Genomic DNA, 24931 nt, shown 5'->3' on the forward strand with positions numbered 1-24931 from the left:
TAGATATAGGTTAGTGATCCAAATCTTAAGCCATAATAATACATTAAATGACCTAACCAGACACATCTACAAGATAAAACGTAGAACATTTATTATCTATGTATGCAAGTTCACCTGCTGACCTCTTAAAATCTCCGATAGACACGCGTTGTTTGCATAATGGAAGTTCTTCTGTTCATTTACATATTACTTACAGTAAAAACAATAGCTGGAACAACAGGTATGTGTTTTACATGTAAGATAATATAAAATAGTATTTCCCGCAAATTCTGGCGAATAATACTTCTCGCAAGTGCTGGAAATCAATTAATGGACATTCAAATAAGCAAAATAGCTGAGCAATGAACCAAAAAATAAAAGGTCACTATAACCTTTTCGCCGAAAGGATACTTGAGTATTAATTTGAATGAACTCATCGTCCATAAGACAATTGCTACCAAGATAGCCAACAAGATAGCCAACGAAGTGGTAGTATTTTCAAGATATGTAAAATTAAATTTGGTGCAAATTATATGCAGAACACAAAGTTTTGCACTCCAGCAATGCTGGAAAGTAGAATATAAATCATAAACTTGATGTATGATAAACACCAAATTGCACCATATTAGACACTGAAACATATTAGGGACACCTATGTAACTTTGACACATAATACGATGTAGTAAATTCAAAATGACATATTAAGAATAAGATAATTTTCCGATGAATTATCTTATTCTTAATAGACAAATAATTTTTCGAATAATATCTTGACAAACTTACATAATGCACCAAAACAGTTTTCTGTTCTTTTGGGTCGTTCAGTGAAAGTGCATAACGAAGTGGATAGCAAAACTCATTTTCTTATGCTAGAGGTAATGAGGAAGGGTTGTTTTACACATTTTTGTTTAGGGGCCAGCTGGTGGCCTTGGGCTGTTCTGATCTTTGGTTGGGTTGTTAACTCTTTGATACAATACCAAATTATTGGGTAATCTTTTGCACACACTCTGGTGGCAATTATCAGATGCTCAAGCCCAATTGATAATTGGTTTGCCAAGGTTAGAGAAATAGATGGACTAATCTTGCGATCAGAAGAATATGGCTGCCGACCAAAGTCGATTTTGTTTGTAAAATAATTTTATCCATTGCTTGTTGGTTATACACATATTGAAATACTGATTAGGGAAAGATACCTATATGCAAAATATATCCGCTTAAAACGCTGATGATTCTCTCATTGTTTCATTTTAAGTATGTTAACATTTATCTACATATAAAAATACAGAGATGTGGGAAAGTTGTCGATGAACCAACTACCCATAAGAGTTAAAATGAAGTGAATGTACGAAAAGAAAGGCAACCATTGTCTTCAACAATGAGCAAACCTCAAATCATATAGTCGGCTATAAAAGGTTACGACAAGAAAAATGTAAAATAGTTTAAACGAAAAAACAATCCACAAAAACTAGTACGACAGACATGAACAAACGACAACCACGAAACTGCAGACTACTGATTTGGGACAGACACATAAGGAATGTGGCGGGGTTGAATATGTCATGAGTGCTCAATATATACCCTTAGCTAGGATACTTGTGTAACAGCACAAAATGTAAAACAAAAACTGTAAAAATCAGTAGCAATTGGCTTGCCTCAAAAGAGACACACACACAACTAACAGGAAAACAGAAGACAGAAAGCACCGCAAATGAGTACTTACGGTTACTGAAAGCTGCCTCAAAGCCTATTACAACTAAGACATACATCATGTTTTCCCAACCTAAATTAAAGTATTATTCAGTACACATTCAACGGTTTTAAGGTAGAGCGATATAAATAGTATGTGAAACGAATGACCTTGCTAAAATATAAGTAAACAGTATCGACAAAATGTAGAATAATGAGTTCTCATATCTGTAGCAATCTATATACAGTTATGTTTTATTTAATTCAAAATCAAAATCAATGTTAGTACCAATAACATCAATATATAACATTTTGCTTTTTGTGGTTAACAATTATACATGAATTTGTAACCATTTTGCTTAATTCTTATATGAAAGCCACAGCCACTCCCTAAACATTATATATACTTGTCTATTTTATTGCTTTTTTGTTTGTCATGACCATTTAATGTAAATGTGTGTGGTCAAATGAATATTGTTCATTGTCATATTTGTACCAAGCTTTATATGTCTAGATGATTCGTGCCTTCATATATTGAATTCAAAGGCAAACGTTACGAAGATCTCACCTGTCCATTATCCTTGGTCTCATTTTCAGGTCCAGTTTCTCCTTTTAAAATAATACATTTGTGTTTAGCATATGAAATTTTGATTCATAATTAGTAATAGGATAACTAAATATATGGTTAAATTCTTGCAAAATTTTCATGTCTGTCGGTTAGTCTTCATAATACTTTGGCCTCATTGTATGCTAAGTTTTTATGGTCAACTCTATGTAGTCAAAATTAGTATTTAAGATGCTCTTGAAATATTTCAGTTCTTCTATAATTCGAATTCTTTATATCTATAAATCATTGAAATATTCCATTATCTCAACAAATACAAATCATGCATAGTTTAACGAAGCTTGATTGTTTAAAACATATTCACTACAGTCACAAGACCAGTCGATCCATGCAAAGACAAAAGTGACCGCTGTAATGCATATGTTGAAAACATGTGTACTACCTATGTTCCATGGGCAACGGAAAATTGTCAGAGGTTCTGTAAATTTTGTGCACGTAAGTAGAATGAATGTTTTTTTTTTAAATATATATATAAGATAAACGTAAATAGTTCATACAAATGTTTGAAATAGAATATGTAGACAATGGCTGTAATTGCACGTGATTTCGCGAGCTGCAGATACAGATTTTAGGAAGATTTCATAGGAACTTTTAGGAAAGTCATGTCTCTCTCATTCATGCACATTTCCCTCAAGCGTTATACAGAATTTGAATATCAAATTTTGTCGCTTTATAAAAAAAATTTGAAAAATTTACAAAAATACATTACAAAATATCAGCTGTAATATAGTCATAATCGAAAAACGAGTGACTAATATAAGGAACAAACAACGATCCATATTTTCTACAACAGTACAGTAAATAGTTATCAAAGGTACCAGGATTATAATTTGATACTCCAGACGCGCGTTTCGTCTACATAAGACTCACCAGTGACGCTCAGTTCAAAATAGTTTTAAAGCCAAACAAGTACAAAGTTGAAGAGCATTGAGGACCCAAAATTCTAAAAAGTTGTGCTAAATACGGCTAAGTTAATCATGTCTGGAATAAGAAAATCCTTAGTTTTCGAAAAATTCAAAGTACACAGTTAACTCTCGTTGTCTCGAACTCGGTTGACTCGAAATTTCGGTTGAGTCGAAGTTTTCACGTGGTCCCGAACTTTGTTCCCTAGAAATGTATGTATTTCGACTCCTGATGAGTCGAAATTGGATGAGTCGAAATTTCGGTTGAGTCGAACTAAATTTACGATCCCAAGGTTAACAAAAGCATTCAAAATTCATTTTTTATCTCGAACTAATACAAATATGTCAAAGTATGACCTCCGGGATTTAAATGGATTGAAGACTTTATCTGACAATACACGTGTAATTAAATTTCCGGTCACTGACCACTGTAATTGATTTATGACATACTATTTTCCACGAGTGTTTATCTGTTTATTGTAAACAGCAAATTTATAAAAATTACCATATAATTGATATTCATGTCAGCACCGAAGTGCTGACTACTGGGCTGGTGATACCCTCGGGGATGAAACGTCCACCAGCTTTAGGATCGACCAGTGGTGTAAATAGTTACCAAAGGTACCAGGATGATAATTTAATACGCCAGTAAGCTACTGAACATTTTTCTGCACATTAACTGTACCCGGGACTTGAGTATACATTTATCATTCAAATCCAATGCTTATGATATGTTCCCTTCTGAAAAGCACGACTTCCTTGCGAAGTGCGTCCGTTTTGGCTGTGTATGATGTGTAACTACGTAGTCTAGTTGTCATGGTGAAGTTTAAGTTGATAACTCCCACACAGAGCGTGTCAGACTTTCTCACCGAATAATCATTGTTTAAACAAACGAAATTGGAAAAAAATTTAATTTTCTGAAATATGTCAAATCAGCAAACTTCATTTTGTAAATTTTGGATCGTTTATTTTTTAGTTCCCTTGCTAGGAAGACAATCTTTTATTTCCATTTTAGCTCTGTACACGACAGCACCACCGCCATGTACAAACAAACTGAGTACCTGCTCTGACTACAGCATAGATGTTTGCCATGATCCACGTTACTATGCGTGGTCAGAATACAACTGTAGACTGCACTGTGGATTGTGTGGTAAATAAAAAGCTAAGTTTCGCGGCAAAATACTGTACAGCATTGTGATTAAAACGATATCATATTTAATAACAAGAATGTACATGCTCTTGAAGATAATACAATTTTGGCCATTTAACTTATAGATAATACAATTTTGGCCATTTAACTTATAGATAATACAATTTTGGCCATTTAACTTATAGGATAATACCTATTTTGCATGGTAGCTGCCTTTAAAAAAAAGTATATGCTATATTACAGTTAAAATACATTAAAGCTATCTTTATTGATTTGATAATACTCGTACCGTTAAAATGACGAAACCATCATAAAGTATATTTATCTTAATAAATTCAAATTCTTAAATCCAATATTAATGTATCATTGCTTTTGAAAAGGTTTTCAAAACCGTATTCATGGTGTTTATACTTCGGAGATTGGTTTTTTTTTTGTGTATAATTTAAAGCTTTGTACATACATGTACTTGGTGGTCATATTTTTTTAATTTTTGCCATGTATTTCTTCCAGATTTTTCTTTTATTTCTATAAAAAAAATATAAAAACTTACTTTAATTAATATTCAAACTCAATTTTTACCAAAGTATTATTGTTCTTGGCCTAATGATCGAAAACTATTAAATATGCTACAAGCTTCTAGTAAGTCTCTTACGATTAAATTATGTAATTATGTAAAAGCTGCATGGAATATACGATCAAATATAGTCTCATAACTTTATATGTCATGTCATTGTATTATACTTTTGTTCTCTGCTGTCTATTCATGTTTTATATTATGTAATATATGTTGTTAATTTTGCCATAGCATGTCTATGCTTCTGCAATAAAGATTCATTCATTCATTCAAACTGGCGAGTGAAATAGGAACATGCTAGCCGCTTTAACTTGCAGTGAACGAGAGCATTTACTTCGTGCTGTGAGTTTCAAAATAGCAATAAACGCGTATATCATACTTGTGCGAATGTTTTGTATTGCAACATTGAACAAAAACTTTTCTTATTGAGGTATTGAAAAAGATTATATTGTTTTGAAAATAAAAAGTGAAGTTTTCAAAGTTATGGTTAAAAAATTGAATTAAATAAAGACAAACGAATGAAAAAATTAAAATAAAATAAAATAAAGTGCCTTGCAGAGGTTTTGCAGTGTTGTTATATAAAATCATGATGGTACCATTGTAAACACATTTCCCACAGTCAGGACATTCAAACGGCTAAATTCTTAGTAAAAAAAAATAAAAAATAAAAGAAGATTATCGAATTTTATTATTAAAAGTCATTAACATAGCTCATTTAATTTGTTCAATTAAGTATATAATAACCAAAGATAGGAAACGTTTTTGAAAGTGAGGAACTTTTGTGTATCGAAAGAGTAACCATGTTTGCTCTATCGGTGGCACTCGTTTGGCTACTGGTATTAGGATACATTTATGTACTAACACGTTAGTACCTATTGATGAAAATTACAAAAAGTATTGCTGGCTACTGTAAAATACTGTTTAATGTAATTTTGATAAAATATATTAAAATCTTATTTATTATTTTTTGCAGGCGATGTCGGATTCTGTAAGTAAACATAAAAAAGTTCTTTTTCTTCGGATGAATGACATATCCAACTAATGCTTATTGTGCAAAGATATTTTTTAATTCATATATATGCTGTGTTTTAAGGTAGGATTTTTATCTATCGTGCTCTGAGGAATCTCTTCTTTCATAGAAATCAATGGGTGTTTTTTATAGATAAAAATAGCAATTGACTAAATACAGTTAACAGACACGAACATTCACTTTGTAACCGAATTTTGTCATCTATTTTGATAATTCTAGAGATTACAGGGTGTATAAGAATACAAGAAATCAAAGTGACCGGATAATATAAGAAACAGTAAAAAACAAATTGAAATTGAATCTTCAAAAAATATTATCGCATAGCAGCCTGATTTCGAATTTATCACCACAACTGAATAGGAAGAAAACGATAGGAAGTTATCTAAAAGTTATGAAAGGAAACATTCGCATCTAGTGTGGGTTAAAATCTTTGAAACAAAATGAAAAGCGGCTTTCAAAAAGGCTTGTAGGGATATGTATAAATACGCACTTCACATAATTATTAACCTAGGGCGTTCCTGGTGAAGGTCAATCTCTGGAAACATCGAAGCTATCAATTAATATTTCAATCTATTGAGACATTAAACATGATTTTTCTCTATGCACGTAATATAGCAATTACAAATCCCCGAGACCGTGCGAGACGTATATTAAATTTTCATTGTTTATTAGAGTCAAATGTGGTCCGAATAGGATAACTGGTGTAAGATGTATAAATACAACCGTCTTTCCGAGTCAGACTGTCAAAAGTTAATCGAAAAAAGTGTAGGGGTGCAGTTTTCAAACAACCGTTAGCCTTTGCAAAGGACATGTTAATCATCATGTATTTCAACAAAAATCGTTTGAAAATGAAAAAAATATTAAATTATTAAGAAAACGATCGTGTATAATACCTTGCATGTTTATTTAACAGAAGTTCAGAGTTAAAAATCAAAATCGCCAAACAGACAGACGACGATTCAAACCAGGGGGAGGGGGTCCCAAGTAATAATATATGTAAGCTAGATCATTGGAGGTCAAAACCCACAATGCTTCGAAAAACCTATTTTATTCTATGTAACAAATATGCTTTGGAGGGATGAACTTTTGTGATATAAGAAAGTATTTTTTTAATATTTGTTTTTCTCAGTTAAAAAATGCCACTATAAAGGAGCAACGTACCAGGAAGGAGAAACATGGACTGATGGATGTGATTATGAATGTGAATGTATAGATGGACAGACTGGAAGATACACATGTAGCAATAAGTACTATATTACTAATACTATATTGACAAATCTCCTTATATTATACGAATTTTACTCGCACAACATTCAAGTTTTGTTCTTGTGACTTGATTCTGTCTTTAAGGTCAGAAAACATACATTTAAAATAAAATATAGAAATAAAAATAAAACTTTTTTAAATTCGAACTCTTTCTTGAAAAGAGTGATATTACACGAATGAGAATTTGCCATCATAAATTATCGATAGATGAAAACAAATGCATTCAATGAAAGCCAAGAGGAACACAACTGTGTTTATACTGTACTTTTTAGCTCACCTGCCCCGAAGGTCCAAGTGAGCTTTTCTCATCACTTTGCGTCCGGCGTCCGTCGGCGTCCATCGTCGTCGTTAACTTTTACAAAAATCTTCTCCTTTGAAACTACTGTGCAAAATTAAACCAAACTTTGCCACAATCATCATTGGGGTATCTAGTTTGAAAAATGTGTCCAGTGACCCAGCCAACCAGCCAAGATGGCTGCCATGGCTAAAAATGAACATAGGGGTAAAATGTAGATTTTGGCTTATATCTCTGAAACCAAAGCATTTAGATCAAATCTGACATGGGGTAAAATTGTTTATCAGGTCAAGATCTATCTGCTCTGCAATTTCCCGATGAATCGGATAACCTGTTGTTGGGTTGCTGCCCCATAATTGGTAAGTTTAGGGAAATTTTGCCAATTTTTGTTATTATCTTGAATATTATTATAAATAGAGGTAAACTGTGAACAGACATAATGTTCAGTAAAGTAAGATCTACAAATAAGTCAACATGATCAAAATGGTCAATTGACCCCTTAAGGAGTTATTGCCCTTTATAGCTAATTTTTAACAATTTTGATTAATTTGGTAAATTTTTGTAAATTTCTGTAACTAAAGGGTCAAGTTTATTATAGATAGAGAAAATTGTAAGTAGCAAGAATGTTCAGTAAAGTAAGATCTACAAACACATCACCATCATCAACACACAATTTTGTCATGAATCCATCTTTGTCCTTTGTTTAATTCATGTATGCACATAGACCAAGGTGAGCGACACAGGCTCTTGAGAGCCTCTAGTTTGTAAACTCTTTTTATTTTCCATGTTCATTGTAAAATAAATCAACTTTTGGAAAAAGTATAGATAAAAGAAAAAATATTTTTAAATGGTCAGTATCTACAAAAGTCATACTTTAAGGTTAAACTGATAGGTTGGAATTTTATAGATATACAGTTTTATGGATATTTACACTTTTTCAGTATTCTTATGAACACCGCTAAGAATAAAAAAAACCGTATGTTTTGTGTTTAATGGGATTCCAGTCATAAAACACTCTTATTGATATGGTCATATTTATCAATTAACTGTTTACAAAACTTTTGAATATTTGAAATACTAAAGCTTTTCTACCGAAGAAATAGATTACTTTCGCTGTATTTGGCAAAACTTATAGGAATTTTTGTCCTCAATGCTCTTCAACTTTGTATTTTATTTGGCCTTTTTAACTTTTTGGATTCGAACATCACTGATGAGTCATTTGTAGACGAAACGCGCGTCTGGCGTAAATACAAAATTTAATCCTGGTATCTATGATGAGTTTATTCACATGAAATCCAGTATTTTGACCGGCTGTTCGCAACGTGGAGTTTGGTTTCTGTTGCATATTTATGATAAACTTTATTTAAAGTTTCTTTTATGAAATAGAATTATTTAATTCCTTTATTTTAGATATGAATCTATCACATCATAAATATTTATCTATTTCAGGTGCCCAATATATTTTAATTTACCACATAATTGTTCATTGGTTCAAGAATCACAGCAATGCTGCAAACAGCCACGATGCAGCACAAACCAACATACTCAAACAATAGCAAGCTCGTTTGAAGGAACGGGATCAATAAGTGGAAGAGGAGCAAGTATGAATTATATTCCGGTTCCCTTAGAAATAACAAAATGATAAGGGAAGATCACACATGAATTTTTGTTTCACTCTTTTTTCTGATAGTTTTGTAGAATTATTGTTAAATGTATATATTTTTTTCGCGTTTCCGACTTTCACTTAAACCAGTCCTGCTTATGTATATTCCATGAATATATTTTGAATTCAGCCTCATGGAAACAACTCATATGATATGCCATTCGTGGTTCTTGTCTTGTAGTTTTAAATCTTAATTGGTTATAACTAGAAACCATCAGTTGAAAGACAACACCTAAAAAAAGTTAACAGAAATGCAATGTTTAGCAGGAAATAACACAAAAATATAAAGATTGAGCAACAAGAACTTCTTAAAACTGGGGACAAACTCTGCAGCTTCTGAAAACTAAAAACAGTCTCCACTTAAATGTTTTTATCAGCTTCCTACAAAGGAAAAACATAAGCAATATCAATTGATAAATAACTTATATTTAAATGATTAAATTGGAAATATTGTATTTTGTGTGTGTTTCAGGCCGACCAGGAGAGATAACTCCTCCACCATGTGCTGACAAACTAAGAAATTGTCATCAGTATGGCCTCAATACTTGTGCAATATATGCTCCCTGGGCAAAAGATAATTGCAGGCAGTACTGTAACCTTTGTAGTAAGTGTAGAGCTATGCAAATTTTGTTTTAAATCATTTAAACTCTTTATTTTTTTACTGTTCCTGCCAATTTCTTATTAATTGTTGATAATTTTGGTTGATGGGTTGGTAATGTAATAGAGCCAGCCAGGTTGTAAAATATATCAAACAGTACCAAATGGTGCGTTATATCTAGTTTTGTAAAATGACTAGAGTTGCTTATGAATGCCTTTAGAGAATACAACCCAAACTAATTTTATGTTAATTTCTGTAATACCACTTTCTGTACTTTGTGTGATTATATAGATATTGGAATAGTTTGACAACACCAATTTATTTTGTGAAGTTTCCATTACATGTTCAGGTTAGGAAATTCAAAATATTCAAAGACAAATTACTATCTATTTGTAGATGTAACCTCGACTCCTGGTAAGGAAGGTATGTAACTTAAATAAACACTGGAATATTTTTAGGCTCCCGGAAACACATAAGATATGCATGTTGTCGCCGCAGTTTCCATTTGTTCTTCTGGAGCACGTTAGCTAGCATACTGTAGTTTTTGTTAATTCAAAGCTAAGGATACAGATTTAAGCAAATTTGAAAAAATAAAATTAAAATAAAAATTAAAATGTTTATAGACGATTTTCGAAGAACAATATGGCATGTGTCACTATTTGAGCAGACATTACTTTTCCTTAATAAACTCATCATAGATACCAGGATTGAAATTTTATATTTACGCCAGACGTGCGTTTCGTCTACAAAAGATTCATCAGTGACGCTCGATTCAAACTTTTTAAAAGGCCTAATTAAGTACGAAGTTGAAGAGCATTGAGGACAAAAAATTCCTAAAAGTTTTGCCAAATAATAATTTCTATTTAGAATTTTCCTTTTATAACTATTTTAATTTTTTTAAGTTCTTTGTTGTTTTAATTTATAGAGTTCAAAACTATTTTTAAACGGTTCATTTTCTACGGTTTTAAGACTGAAATAGTGTTCTACCTTCACTGCATGTTTTAGTTTAATTTGTGTCCTTAGTTCTTACTATGAAGTCGTCTCTCGAATAATATTCAGGATTTATAATTTCATAAACGTTTACAAGCTCACACAAAATATGACTTTCAGTATAGTCAAATGTTGATTGCAACTGTTTAACTTGCATATTTATCATCTGGTGCGAAGAAAGCTGTTAATAAAAATTACTTGTTGCAGACACTCTGTTTTTAGGTTGTCAGTTGATATATCCAAACTTCGCACAAGAATTTTAATTCAGTAGTAATAAGTTAGATAATTATTATTTACAGATAAGTGCGTGTTCAATAGGGAAGTTTACAGTCAAGATGATAAATGGCAGGTTGGTTGTGATACTGAATGTGTTTGTGATGATGGTTTATATGGATACTATAGATGTTATAATATGTAAGTTGTCAGTTGTGACAGTTGTTTCATATCTAATCACTACATTCACAGGGAACCAATACCAAATTATTAGAACAAAGTACTCTTTAAATGTACAAAATGTACCATCCATTTAACATTAGGGGATAGCAGTTGTTTAACTTGTTTTGTATTTTTGAGAAATATTATACCATTATTTGTATTTATGAATAGTTTTAAAATTAGTTTGGCACTTTTGAGGCCATTTGAAATATCCTTTTCCAAATTATGAAACATTGCATAAAAGGATTATGCAACATTGCATAAAAAGATTATGCAACATTGCATAAAAAGATAATGCAACATTGCATAAAAGATTATAGATTACCTTTTTGGGTCATATAGCTATTCACAAGTGTGACTTAAAATAACTAGTGTAAAACCATTCAAACAGAAAAACAAACGGTCTAATCTATATGAAAAACGACAAACACCCATGAACCACATCAGCAAACGACAATCACTGAACAACAGGTTGCTGACTTTAGACAGGTACAAACAAATGCAGCGGATTTGAACGTTTCAACAAGCGTTTTAACATGCAATACTTTTGTAGTAGTATTGTCAAATCGTACACTTTTGCCTAACAGGTTACTCGTATAATCGTTCGACCGATTAACCGGTTGACCGGTAGTTGAAGGCCTTATCAATAATACCCTACACATAGATATACGAAGATGTGGTATGAGTGTCAATGTGACTACCTTCCATCCAAGTCATGCAGTTACATTTTTATAATAGATGAATTGAAGTTTGTCCTTTGGTATTATAAGACTTGACTGTGAAGATTCCTGTCGAAGTTTGACTTTTAATAATCAGATACACGGTATATACTATGGCGTTTGTACAACTTCAGATTAAAAAATAAAAAAATAAACGTCTTGATCTCGTACGTAGAATTGAATATGTCTGAAACCGATGATTTATTGTTTTCTCTAGTTGTCTCCGAAAATAATGTGGAGTGTTTTAATTTAAATTTATAAATCCTGATACTCGTACCATCAAGTATACATTGATTACATTCACGTTGACAGTTTTTGAGTTAGCTTTCCATCAAGAGCAATTGAGATCATTACCAATTTTTGGTAAGGTTCGTGTTGCTTAGTCTTTAGTTTTCGATCTTGCGTTTTATATGATTTTGTTTGTCTTTCGATCGATTTTATCGTTTTTGGATATGAATTTGTCAATGTGTTTTCGATTTGTGAGTTTGCATGTCCCTTTGGTATCAGTTGCTTCTCTTCTACATAGAGAGCCTACTCTCCTCTGGCATTGTCAAATAACGTAGTTGTAGTTGTTTCTTGGTGTGTTTCTTTATTATTGAAAAAAGAAGATTATTTTGTTCTTAATTTTACTCATTCTAAACTCTCTAGACATTTTGGCATTTAGATCTTACAATTCATATAAAATGGACCTTCGTATTTATTAAGGTGTCTTTTTTGGTTTATTTGTTTGTTGTTCTGATATCCAATTGGCGTTTAGCCTAGACCTACCTGAACTCAAATTCATCTGCCTACAGAGGGAAGGAATTTAATTTACATTGTCTCTCTAGGTCGACATCTTTGGTATTTGTATGTTTTGTTTAAAGTTCATTATAATCTTTACGCTTTTTTAATATGCTTTTCCAATCATTTATCGGCTTCGAATGAAGGTTTATCTATAATTCTTATATGACGTGCTTCTTTCGCTTTGTAAATAAACCCATGATCTATATCAAATAATTTGTTTTGCACATGCGTATATTGACTACTGCAGAATAATTATTTTTATCAAATTGACATGCATTTACTATATTTAATTAACTAAAAACACTTCCTAACTCTTAAATGATGCACAGGTTGTTACTAATTCATTTATTATGACTGTAATGTGTTGTATTTGGGAATTGACATATTTGACCTAGATTCTTCAACCGTTATGCTGGCTGTTCAACACTCCTCCCCTAAAACATCACAGTGCCAGTCGTTTGCTTCTTTACAAACAAAAAAGGGGGGTTCATGGAAGAGCCTACACAATGGCTCTACACTTATAAACATCGGACATAGAAAATTACCTTAATTGTCCTAATTAGAATCGAAATAATTGATGCACGCTATACTTTATTGTAGTTTTAACATGGATAGACATTATATTTGTGTTATTTAGCCCTCACTATCGCTCTGGCAAAATTAATCAAGTATATAATGCCTACCCATGTTGAAACTACAATAAAGTATAGATTGAATCAATTATTTCTTAAAAATAACCATTTTAAGCACACACGAACGTGTATATCTAAATACTCATGTGATCTTAGGTGCTTCGGTAGAAAACTAGACTGGATCCACTTGTGGTATCCTTTAGAAGGCAGAGGACAATAGAGTAACCGAGTTGCTCGCGGTTAATACATATTCGGTGATAGTATGATCGATACGATCGAGGAAAACTGAACGGGAATGTCGTAACGAGCTTTATGACGAGTCTTATGTAGACAAAACGAGATTCTGGCGTATTAAATCATAATCCTGGTACCTTTGATAATTAATTATGATGTTTATCTTATTAGATGCCCTACCTATTCAAATTTGCCATCTGGATGTAGGGAAATAAAGAAATCGGGAGACTGCTGTCCAACAATTGTTTGCAAAATTGGATATCTGCAGACGTCATCAGTTAATTCAGCTTTGATTGGCGGAAGTATAGCTTCAGTGAAAAATGTTACAAACTTATATACCAGACTAACAACTATTCCGGGTTTGTAAATATGGTACAAATATTATAGTGCATGAATGGAAATAGAAACAGGTGACATTAAGTATTACATATGCGACATCTTATTCAAAACAATATATGTGTCTTTTTTTCTTATGAAGATTAGCTATGAACATGTGCATTATTTTATGTTTGTTATTAAGTTTTTAGCTCTCAAAATTCTTGGTTAATGATTTAAAAAATAAGTGTACAATGCCATCATTAAATAAATAATAAGAACCCAAAATAGTCAACCAAGATGTGTGTCTCATTCTTTCAACAAACTTATTCTACGATTATACAAAAGGATACAGGAAATTATATGTTTCTACAGTAATTAAATGTAAATATTTCAAAAGTAAAATGCAAACATGTTCAATTTTATCAATTATTCAAATATACCTTTTTCAAGGGGAAAAATGTTGCATCAAGCTATAGTCCGAATATAGTCATATACAGGTATTTTTTAAATATATTTATTGGATATTTTTTTTAATCAAATTTAGTATTCAAGTTAATCAGAAATAAAATTAAAAGTCAAACTTATGTTTCTAACAGTGAAAACCTCGACACAACCCAATTCGTTGACGCAGTGTATTGATTCTACATTTATTAAATGTATTGACAGTCATATCTGTAGGGATACTTACTTGAGAAGATTATGTCCAGTAACATGTAAACTATGTGGTAAGTTCTTTCATTATGAAAGCTTTTACTTTATTTACATACAGACGAAAGTTCTATCAAAATGTGATAAGATATATATTTTGGGGGTTTGTCAACTTTTATAACGTTCCAAATTTTGATAACTGTTTTACAAGACAATCTTTCGCATTAATTACTCCTATATATCTTTGGTGAATCGCACTTTAGATTCCAAATACGCTGAGATCGAAACTATTTTCAAACGAACCTGTAACCTAAGCAGTTAAAATTTACGACTCAGGAGCTACTACTGCGGTACTGATATGATTTAACAATTCTTTCTTGTTTTGTTTATAAATTTTAAAAACTATCTCGAAACTAAGGTGTCAATTAAGACGACCTTAGTTGAAATTACATTTTACAATCTAAGTTGCGTTGATATTTGAGAAACTTTGGAAGCAAGAGGGACACAAAAATCATAGCAAGAACCATGATAAATTTTGTGTAGTGAATTTGAACCGAGCTCAATTTCAGCATCAAAATGACCTTGTCTGATACATCAATTAGTCAACCAATTTTATCGTCTGGAACTACTTTGTGTTGTCCTATACTGCTTAAAACAATACATAATGAAAACTCATGAAAGATGTTAGTTTTTTTATTGAACGTTATTTTTAGTTCGAACAACAACTCCGCCATGTGTTGATGTTACATACATCGACTGTGCTGACGGACATGTTTGTGGCGATGCATATCTTCGACAAAAATGTCCAGTTACATGCGGCATATGTGGTAAGTATATAATTCAACATTTTTTGTACTTTTTAAAATATAATTTGTATCTTTGCGTCTAGATTCATTTACTGTTTATTTGAAATATGGCAGCAACAGTTTCATAGATAAGTGAAAACTAGTTTCTTATGATTTTCATTTTTCCTTTTAGTTGTTCAAAAGATAAATATACACGAACACAGTAAAAAGATAATTGCATTAAAATACATTAGAGGGTGCCACATTCAACTTTTCTACATAACATTACAGAAGAAGAAAATACCCTTATGATCGTTTTTTCACCAAATGTTTGACCTATTTCTGATAGATTCTGATTCTTTTCTCAATATTATCAACTGGTGTTTTTTTTTCTTGTGATTTATGATTTCAATTTTTTGTTTACATATGAACGAAAGCATTTTGATTTTCCTTTTCAGCTGGATCAGTGAAAAATACAACTCCTACTTGGATCGCGATTGGAAAGTAATAACTCTTTTTTTCGAACATTAAATTGCCTATTTATTCTGATTACATTTCAATTTTTAATCCGCATTTTTTGTATAGTTGATATAAAATGAATTGTTCTGAAAAACATTAGAAAATCTTAGAATAATTGTAACATGCGTACAGAAAATGATAAGCCTGGATATACACCAAGTTTTAATTATTAAGCTTGTTATCACATTAATGGTACCAATTTATTGCACCAGACGTGCATTTGGACAATAAATATATCTTAAGTGGTGTTCGAGGCCAAAAGGATCAGAGATATGCATCAGGGAATGATTCCTAAAATGTACAATATTCCTCGTACTATATGCAGCAGGTTCCATATTATTTTAAAATAATTACCGTGGTTATAAAACAATAAAACTGAAATAATTCATAACATAGTTTTTAATTTTTAATATACAACCGAATTGTCAGATGTCATATATATTAACTGTTAGTAGTTTAAAATACCTTTATTACTAATCTTATTTTTACTGTTTAAAGGGAAATGACTGAGACTCTGTTTGAACTGTGTCTATTTCAATATATTCTAAGTCTCTCTAATCAAATGTTTAAATATATCTGTTGCTTTCGATACGTAGAAGGTTTATGAAACAGGACAGTATGATCGTGATAAGGTATATATAAAAAAGATATAAAAGAGTTATTTAAAACTGTTAGTCGAAAAACAAGTTATTTAAAACTGTAAGTCGAAAAACATACTGACAACGCCTAGGGAAAAAAGGATAAACAACGACGGAAATACAAACGAAAGTCTACATAGAAACTGTATCAGGTGTTGTTGTGTCTATTTTCGTAGCTTTTTGTTTGATAAACAGTGCAGACCAAACTATTGTATTAGTGCTACATTTAAACACATATTGTCCGATTTGAATACGTAAAATGAGTGTTGTTTTTCTCAATATTCTATGTTCTGTATTAAATTAATTTAATACACATTAATTCTTTTTTATCTCATTATGTTTTATCTTTTTTGTATGTGTGTGATTTTATGCTGTCACTAAAATATGAGTCGAAAAAATGTATGATTTATCAACTTAAAAGTCTTTTGACTTTTTTTTCATATTCTAGCTCGGCATAAAATGTAAATCACAAAAATACTGAACTTCGTGGTAAATTTAAAACGGACAGCCCCTTATCAAATGGGAAAAAATAGACTCATCATAGATACCAGGATTAAATTAAAAGCTCAAATACATTAAATGAAACATTCTTTTATAACATTCATGCAATCGGAAAACGGGTACTTGTATCGAATTAAATATAATCACAAAAATACTAAACTCCGAGCAAAATTCAAAACGAAAAGAAAGTCAATTAAAACGAATTGAAAACAATTGTCTTGGCTTAGTACAGGCATTTCCGTATGTAGAAAATAGGCTTTATCTATTTCGAATGAAATGAATTTTAGATCACACATATCAATTAAAATTATCCATATGGCATATGAAACGTTGTGCCCAAATTTGAATAGAACACGGATCAAATCGAACAAGTCGAACACGGTTTGATTCCGGAAAATTAAATACATCAAAATAATTTAACACGATGTTTATGTTTTTTCACAATCGTTTATAAAGTACACTTGAGTAATCAAATCATAAATATTGTAATATTTTAAATACTAGCATAGTGAATAAGGCTATATCATACCAACAATTTTTTCCCGGAAGTTTTAGGTAAATTCTTATGAAAAGAGAGCTAAAAAGCTCTTAGCTCAAAAGGATTCCTGGATATAAATACCGATGTAATTGTGAACATGGATACGAGCACCAGTTTTCTGATTAAAAGAAATTTATGTCAGGAAGTTTTGTCAAGCTGGTATACAAAGAGAAAATCAACAGGACTTTACAGTCGAAAAGTCCCTAATCAAATGGCAAAATCAAAAGCTCAAACACATCAATCGAATGGATAATAACTGTCACATTCCACTTTCCGCATCGATATACTCTTCGTAAGAACTTGCATCTAGGAATATATTTGAGGCGGAAACAGATAATAAAAACCGTTAGTGCTTTTAATTGCAATATCGAACTAATCTAAAAATGAAACAATCAGGCAATCAATATATTTCGATCTTTCTGTTTTTTCCATAACAAGTTATGCATTGCACCTTTGCTGTTACAATTTACTAAGTTTAATGCTTTTAACTTAGCATCCTTTGGATTAATATACCATATCGGTTACGGGTGATCAAGCTGGTGTTATATAACCTTATTCATTATGCTAGTATAAAATGTATAACTATAGGAAACAAAAAAACCAAGTGTCCTTAATAAATGATTGTGAATACAAATATCCATAGTTTTAAATTGTTCAATGGTCCGGAATCAAATCCGTATATGTATTCGACTTGCTCCGTGTTCTATCTTAATTTGGGCACGACGCATCATGTGTGGTTAGAATAGTTTTATTTATATATGTGTGATTTATTTCATTCGTTATGGATATAACACATAAGATAAATTTTTGTGAGTATATATGTTTGGATAATCAATTCATTATTTTGTATGTCGATGTTTATATGCATTCTTCTGCACAAATATGATCTTCTCTTTTAAGACTATTACTTCAGAAGTTTTATTGTATTCCTCCAGACGTGATTGTTTTGTTGACTATTGTTATAATTGACGATGCTCATTTTCAAATACAAAAATGCCCAAAGTAGCATTACATACATGACCTAAATAGTAAGTTCCCCGTATATTTTGCTCGGAATTGGGGTCGATTTACTTTTTTAGCGTGTTTTCGTTGTCTCTTTTTATTCCAATAAACGAAATGAAAAGTGGAAATATTTTGTTCCGTCCACAAATTGTTTGTTTCTTAAATGTTTCTACTAGCCTTTATTCATTGTTTAGGTTTATTATGTTTCTACGTTTTATTTATTGTTGTGTTTCTGTGCTGCCTTTTAATTAAAGAGTCGATATACCATACGATTTATCAACTGAAACGGCTTGTTGTCTTTCTTTTCATATACTAGCTCGGCTAAACTTCCTAATATAGATATCTTTGAATCAGAAATCTGGAACTCGTACCTATGATTACAATAACATCGTGTGCTCCTCGTGAAAATTTATTATGTTCAGGGAACCTTTTGAGCTAAGAGTATTTTTTAGCTCATTTTCCAAAGAATTTACCAAATCAATAAGGGAAAAATAGTTGGTATAATATCCCCTTATTCATTATGCTAGTATCTAAAATATTACAATTTTTATGATTTGAATACTAAAGTATACTTTATAAACGATTGTGAAAATATATAAGCATGGTGTTAAATTATCTAATTTTCCGGAATCAAAACCGTGCTCAATTTCTTCAATTTGATCCGTGTTCCATTAAAAATGGGCACAACGCATCATGTGCGGTATGGATGATTTTAATTGATGTTTGTGATTTGAAATTTATTTAATTCGAAATAGATAAAGCCTATTTTACATACGGAAATGTCCAAGTCAGGAAAATGACAATTGTTTTCAATTCGTTAGATTGACTTTCCTTAATGAATTTCCTTGGAATTCGGTATTTTTGTTATTTCACTTTAAGATAAATTGTGGTGAGTATAAATTTTTGAATAATAAATTGATCATTTCTATGAACATTTGCACACTAATATAAACCTTGCTTCTGAGACAATTACAAGTTTGATAGTGTCATTAAACTACTTTAGACGTAATTTTGAAGATGAAATTAATTCATTTTGTGTAATGTTTGACGTTTCTCATTTTCAAATATCTCTCTCTCTCTCTCTCTCTCTCTCTCTCTCTCTCTCTTTTAATTTTTTTTTAATAATTTTTATTATTGGACACCAAACAGGGATGCATATAAATGTTTGCTAATTAACATTATTTTTTGAAATACAATAGATTGTCAAGCTAATTAATTAATTTGTATTTTAGTAAATAGTTATCAAAAGTACCAGGATAATAATATAATACGCCAGACGCTGGTTTCGTCTACATAAGACTCATCAGTGACGCTCAGATCAAAATAGATATAAAGCCAAACAAGTACAAAGTTGAAGAGCATTGAGGACCCAAAATTTGAAAAAGTTTTGCCAAATACGACTAAGGTAATCTATTCATAGTATAGAAAATCCTTAGATTTCGAAAAATTCAAAGTTTTGTAACAGGAAATTTATTAAAATTAGCATATAATTGATATTCATGTCAAGCCGAAGTGCTGACTTCAGAAAAGATTTAAGTTATTTTCTTTGTCAAAGATTTTCTTTGATACTTGGTATAAGTCTCGGAATCATAGTGGAATGCAAATTGAATAAAAATTTGTTATTTGAATTAAATTCAAGTTATCTTTCTTAATCCATAAACGCACAGAACAGTGTATTATGTTATTTAGTATCCTTGACGATATTACTATTTTGAAAAGCAAAATGTGATTTTAATTCTTAATAGCACAGCATAACACATTACCTTTTTTAAACTGTAATTATATATTTTTGGATAACATATTGTCTTGATGTTATACTGGTTCATTTGATCCTTATCATCTAAACTTCAGTTTCACAATTTTCTGGTGAATTCTGCATAAATTACTTTTTCAGAAACACATCGCCTTTTCGTCTTAATGTTGAGTTTACTTACTCTAAAATGATATTATGTTGATTATAATTGTAGAGTGTGAATTTATCATGTTTCACATTTCAATGACGGTAGGTTTTTTATGTCATGAATTCAAAACATTTAAATCAAATATGTTAGTACATTGCATCAGTGTGAAACAGTCAAAGTGTAAATAAGTTTTATCACACTGTAGGCAAGTAGAATATTTTTTTTCACTTGCTTGAATTTAGAACCATCAGAACATTTTACATTTAATATATATAAGAACATCATTGATAGAGTAGATAACATTTAAGACTTCATTGTTTTACCTTTCAATGTGACCTAGTACACTTATAGACCAATAATATAATATAATTTAGTGATACTTCCTTTTTCTGAGACGCAATTATGTCAAGATTGACGTTATCATTTTTGTCAATGATTTTATTCGATATAAGTCTCTGTGAATATAATGCAATGCAAAATGCATTTGTGATTTGCATTTGTTTGAAGTTATCTTTCTTGATCCAAAAAAACTCAAAACAATGCATCTATTATTTATTTTGATATCCTTGTCGAAAAAATCTGTATTTACACTCAATCCAAGAACAGAATCGTTACATCACATCCATTTTTCGTCTCATTTTGGAGATTTTCTATCGTATTCATCTGTATGATTGTGTAGCATGCCTTTTTGTGCTTCTTCGTTACATTTGTTGTTTTTATAGAGATTAAGATGATAACACAATGTTGACTGCTGTACCCCTATTTTTGACATTTTTACCTATTGTGTCTGTTTGTTTTGTTCACGCATCGGTGACAATATAATGGAATTTGATGAGACTGTCATACAAGTGAGAGGTTTAGCTAGCTATAAAACCAGGTTCAATCCACCATTTGCTACATAAGAAAATGCCTGTACCAAGTCAGGAATATGACAGTTGTTATCCTTTCGTTTGATGTGTTTGAACTTTTGATTTTGCCATTTGCTTGGGTACTTTCCTTTTTGAATTTTCCTTGGCGTTCAGTATTTTTGTGATTTTAATTTATACTATTTAGGTGGACCATTTAGACATTAAACTACTGATATTATTTTCTTCTGATTTTTTTTACTGATAGATATAGTACAGTGACTTACTTTCTACGTATTTTTTTATTTTAAATTTTTCAAGATTTCTTCATGTAGATCCAATAGAATCGTCTTTAAATCAGATTTCATTATAAAAAATAATTCGCAGGAGGAGTTGATTCAGTTTTATCTTTCCTTGGTCTGTATTTATTTTAATAATAAAAATGAAAGAGGGGCGAAAGATACTAGAGGGATAGTCAAACTAATAAATCAAAAATAAACTGACAATGCCATGGCTAAAAAAGAATAAGACCAACAGAAAAATATTAGAACAAAATACACAACATAGAAAACTAATGACTTAGAAGTCAAAATTCTCCATCAAATGCAATTCAAGCTGCATTTTTCTGTTGTTTCTGAACGCTTTCTACTGTTTTGAATTTTAGTTACATACATTATGTCTATAATTACAGAAGTTTTGTTTGAGTTTTATATATGTTTGCCACTGAAAACCAAATGTTGATAATGTATACATATTTTTATATAGTTTTTTTTTGTTGGGTCACTCCTATACTGGTACCCCCGTCTCCTTTTAAAAAAAAATATTGAATAATATCGGCACTTAACTTTAAGTATCAAATAAAAGCAATAGTAGTATATAGTAAAATCTAAAAAATACTGAACTCCGAGGAAAATTCAAAACTGAAAGTCCCTAATCAGATGGCAAAGTTTAAATCTCAAACCCATCAAACGAATGGACAACAACTGTTATATTCTTGATTTGGTACATGCATTTTCTTATGTAGAACATGGTGGATTAAACCTGGTTTTATAGCTTGCTAAGCTTGTTAAACATCTTACTTTCATGACAGGCGAATAAAATTTCATTATATTGACACAGATGTTTGACCAAACAAACAGACATAATATGTAAAAAATTCAAAAATAGGGGTATAACAGTAAATATTGTGTTATCATCTTAATCCCTATAAAACAAACAAATATATAAACAAACATTTACCATGGCACAATAACGCAATGACGGGTTGTATAAGTACAGAGCCACGTCATATGTAAGAAAAAAAGAAAAAAAAGGCATATTAACAAAGCATAATAGTAAAAGATAAAAGACAAAAAAACACAAAATATCATAGAACAATAGGACAATGTAGAGCGTTTTGGACTGCTGTATGTCCTTATTTTTTTCTTTTGCTCATGCATTTGTCTGTGCATTTCTTTGTTTTAGATATCTTTTTCTCTTTTTTATTTGTGTACATGTTTTGACACTGGGATTAAATTGCATTTTGAAGAGAAATCACTATCGCTTTTAAAAGAAATATAAATAGCTTTATTAATATTGAAGGATATCTTTTGTTATTGTTAGTTTTGTGTTCTTTTTTGTAACATTAACTTTGCATCTGATTGTTAATAAGTTTTAGCTTCGTTGACCCAATTTCAACACCACAAATGACGGGAAAATGTTTAAAGAGTTCATTTTAGGGATAACCATACACGTAAATAAAGTTATGATAGAGAATTTAACGTTTCAAACGAAACTTACGTGCGTAAACGCAAGTGAGTTAGACTAACAATTATACGGACTTATAAGGCGTTAAATTATTTTGTAGTTGTCTCCCTTCGCCGGTTTCAGCATGTCAAATTTCAGTCAGATAATATCTATACTATTAAACGAGAAGACCTCATTTTGTATGTCGCTTCTCTTCCTTCCACAATAAATCAATCATCATGTCTCTGTGTTCTTTAGTTAACATGCATACCCGCATTTGTCATCCATTCTTATGATTATTCAGATTGAGTTATTTTGGGAGAAAAACGACAAAATAGTTGTCCGGATATTGTTTCCGTTATCAGACTGACTTTTAGTCATAGATAAGACTTCCTGTTTTAAACATGCACAAGAACAACCAATCGTATGATAGACTACAAAAATGAAAAATAAATAAGCCAATCAGAGCGTTCTCCATATCATGGTTTTTAGATCGCAAGAACCACAACTATTATACCTCCTTAGAGACAATTATGTTTTCGCGTTTATCCACCAGTAAACTACGATTATACTACTATAATATACAGAGACTCTCTGTATTCTGTCTATTTTTTTCTGAAATACTTACTATCTAAGGGCCATATCAGTTGCATATATATTGAAATAAGTAAAACATGTGGAAACAAGAATGTGTCCATTAGTATACGGATGCCAGATCGGGACTATCATTTACTATGTTTGGTGGACCGTGAAATGGGGTAAAATCTCTAACTTGGTATTAAAATTAGAAAGATCATATCATAGGGAACATATTTACTAAGTTTTGAGTTGGTTGGACTTAATCAACTTCATAAAAAACTACCTCTACAAAAACTTTAACCTGAAGCGGGACAGTCGGACGGACGAACCAACGAACAGAAAACATAATACCCATAAATGGGGCATACAAATTTAATGTTAAAAGTGAAAACTTTAACCTGAAGCCGGACAGAAGGACGGACGAAAGAACTAATGGACGAACTAACGAACACACGGACGAACAGACTTGAAAACATAATTCCCATAAATTGGGCAAAACAATTTATTGTTGAAAGTGAAAGTAGTGAATTGGCCAAAATAAAAGTAGGGTAGATATTAGAGGGAGGCAAGACTTATTCGGGATGTCGGGATCGGGTGTTTGTTTAGCTCGGGATTTCGGGATTGATCTCTACGGGATGCGGGAATATTTTTTTTTTTAATTTCGTAATGTCGGGATATGAATTTCGTTAAAATACGCACCTCGGGATATCGTGTTTTTAAGCCCGGGATTTCGGGATCAGGGCCCCTCAGACCACCCCTAAAACGAACCTTAGTCATTTATACGAGATTCAAATCCTACCATTGGCATGTTAATAGGGCTCTCAAAAGGAAAAGCACTGATGGATTGTCCTAGAAGCACATTTTATTAGAATAATAATGATCTATAAGTAGTTTCATTTATTTCATGTTAAAGCGGTGCAAATATTTAATTTGACTTGACTTTTACCAAAAAATGCATTGTAGCAAAGGGGAAGAATAATTGTGGTATAAGGCCAGAAACACGAAAAAAAATGAATTTAACAAAAAGGAAACACATAACAGACTATTGAAAAAAGGGAGAGGGCTTTTGATACCTTATATGAAATTCTCCAGTCATAATATCTTTTACAAAAAATCATCCTACAACAGTTTACAAGCTGTTTATGCCCGCGATTTCGCGGGTGTGTTCTAGTTCCTTTAATTCTAAATAACATTCATGTACGAAGCAAGGACCGTTCGATATTGGGGGGAGGGGTGAGGGGGTCGTGCTGTGAATTTTCGAATTTAAAAAGAAGATATTTCTGCCAATTAGATAATTTTCAAAACAAAATTTCCGAATCAATATCTCTCCCCTCTCCCCCGAAAAATATGATGATCAATTAATGGCTGCAA

At 31.3% G+C, this 24931-nt stretch overlaps 1 protein-coding gene across 1 annotated transcript; it reads left to right on the forward strand.

Moving 5' to 3' along the window:
- The first annotated feature begins 11 nt into the window (after positions 1 to 11).
- LOC139523860 (extracellular matrix organizing protein FRAS1-like) lies at positions 12 to 16222 on the forward strand. The gene is made up of 13 exons (XM_071318203.1): positions 12 to 220; positions 2600 to 2725; positions 4208 to 4342; positions 5890 to 5904; positions 7076 to 7193; positions 8957 to 9108; positions 9643 to 9774; positions 10165 to 10191; positions 11058 to 11172; positions 13733 to 13920; positions 14476 to 14604; positions 15241 to 15354; positions 15771 to 16222. The coding sequence occupies exons 1-13, from the start codon at positions 160 to 162 to the stop codon at positions 15818 to 15820; spliced, it is 1362 nt and encodes a 453-aa protein (XP_071174304.1). The 5' UTR covers positions 12 to 159; the 3' UTR covers positions 15821 to 16222.
- Positions 16223 to 24931: the final 8709 nt, after the last annotated feature.

Source organism: Mytilus edulis, chromosome 5 (assembly GCF_963676685.1).
Source record: "Mytilus edulis chromosome 5, xbMytEdul2.2, whole genome shotgun sequence".
Lineage (NCBI taxonomy): Eukaryota > Metazoa > Mollusca > Bivalvia > Mytilida > Mytilidae > Mytilus > Mytilus edulis.

Excerpts from the sequence above, each read along its gene's own strand:
- LOC139523860 (XM_071318203.1), top strand. The coding sequence starts at position 160 with ATGGAAGTTCTTCTGTTCATTTACATATTACTTACAGTAAAAACAATA. Across the intron at positions 11,173-13,732 it reads TACTATAGATGTTATAATAT|ATGCCCTACCTATTCAAATT; the intron begins GTAAGTTGTCAG and ends TTATCTTATTAG. Across the intron at positions 15,355-15,770 it reads AGTTACATGCGGCATATGTG|CTGGATCAGTGAAAAATACA; the intron begins GTAAGTATATAA and ends TTTCCTTTTCAG.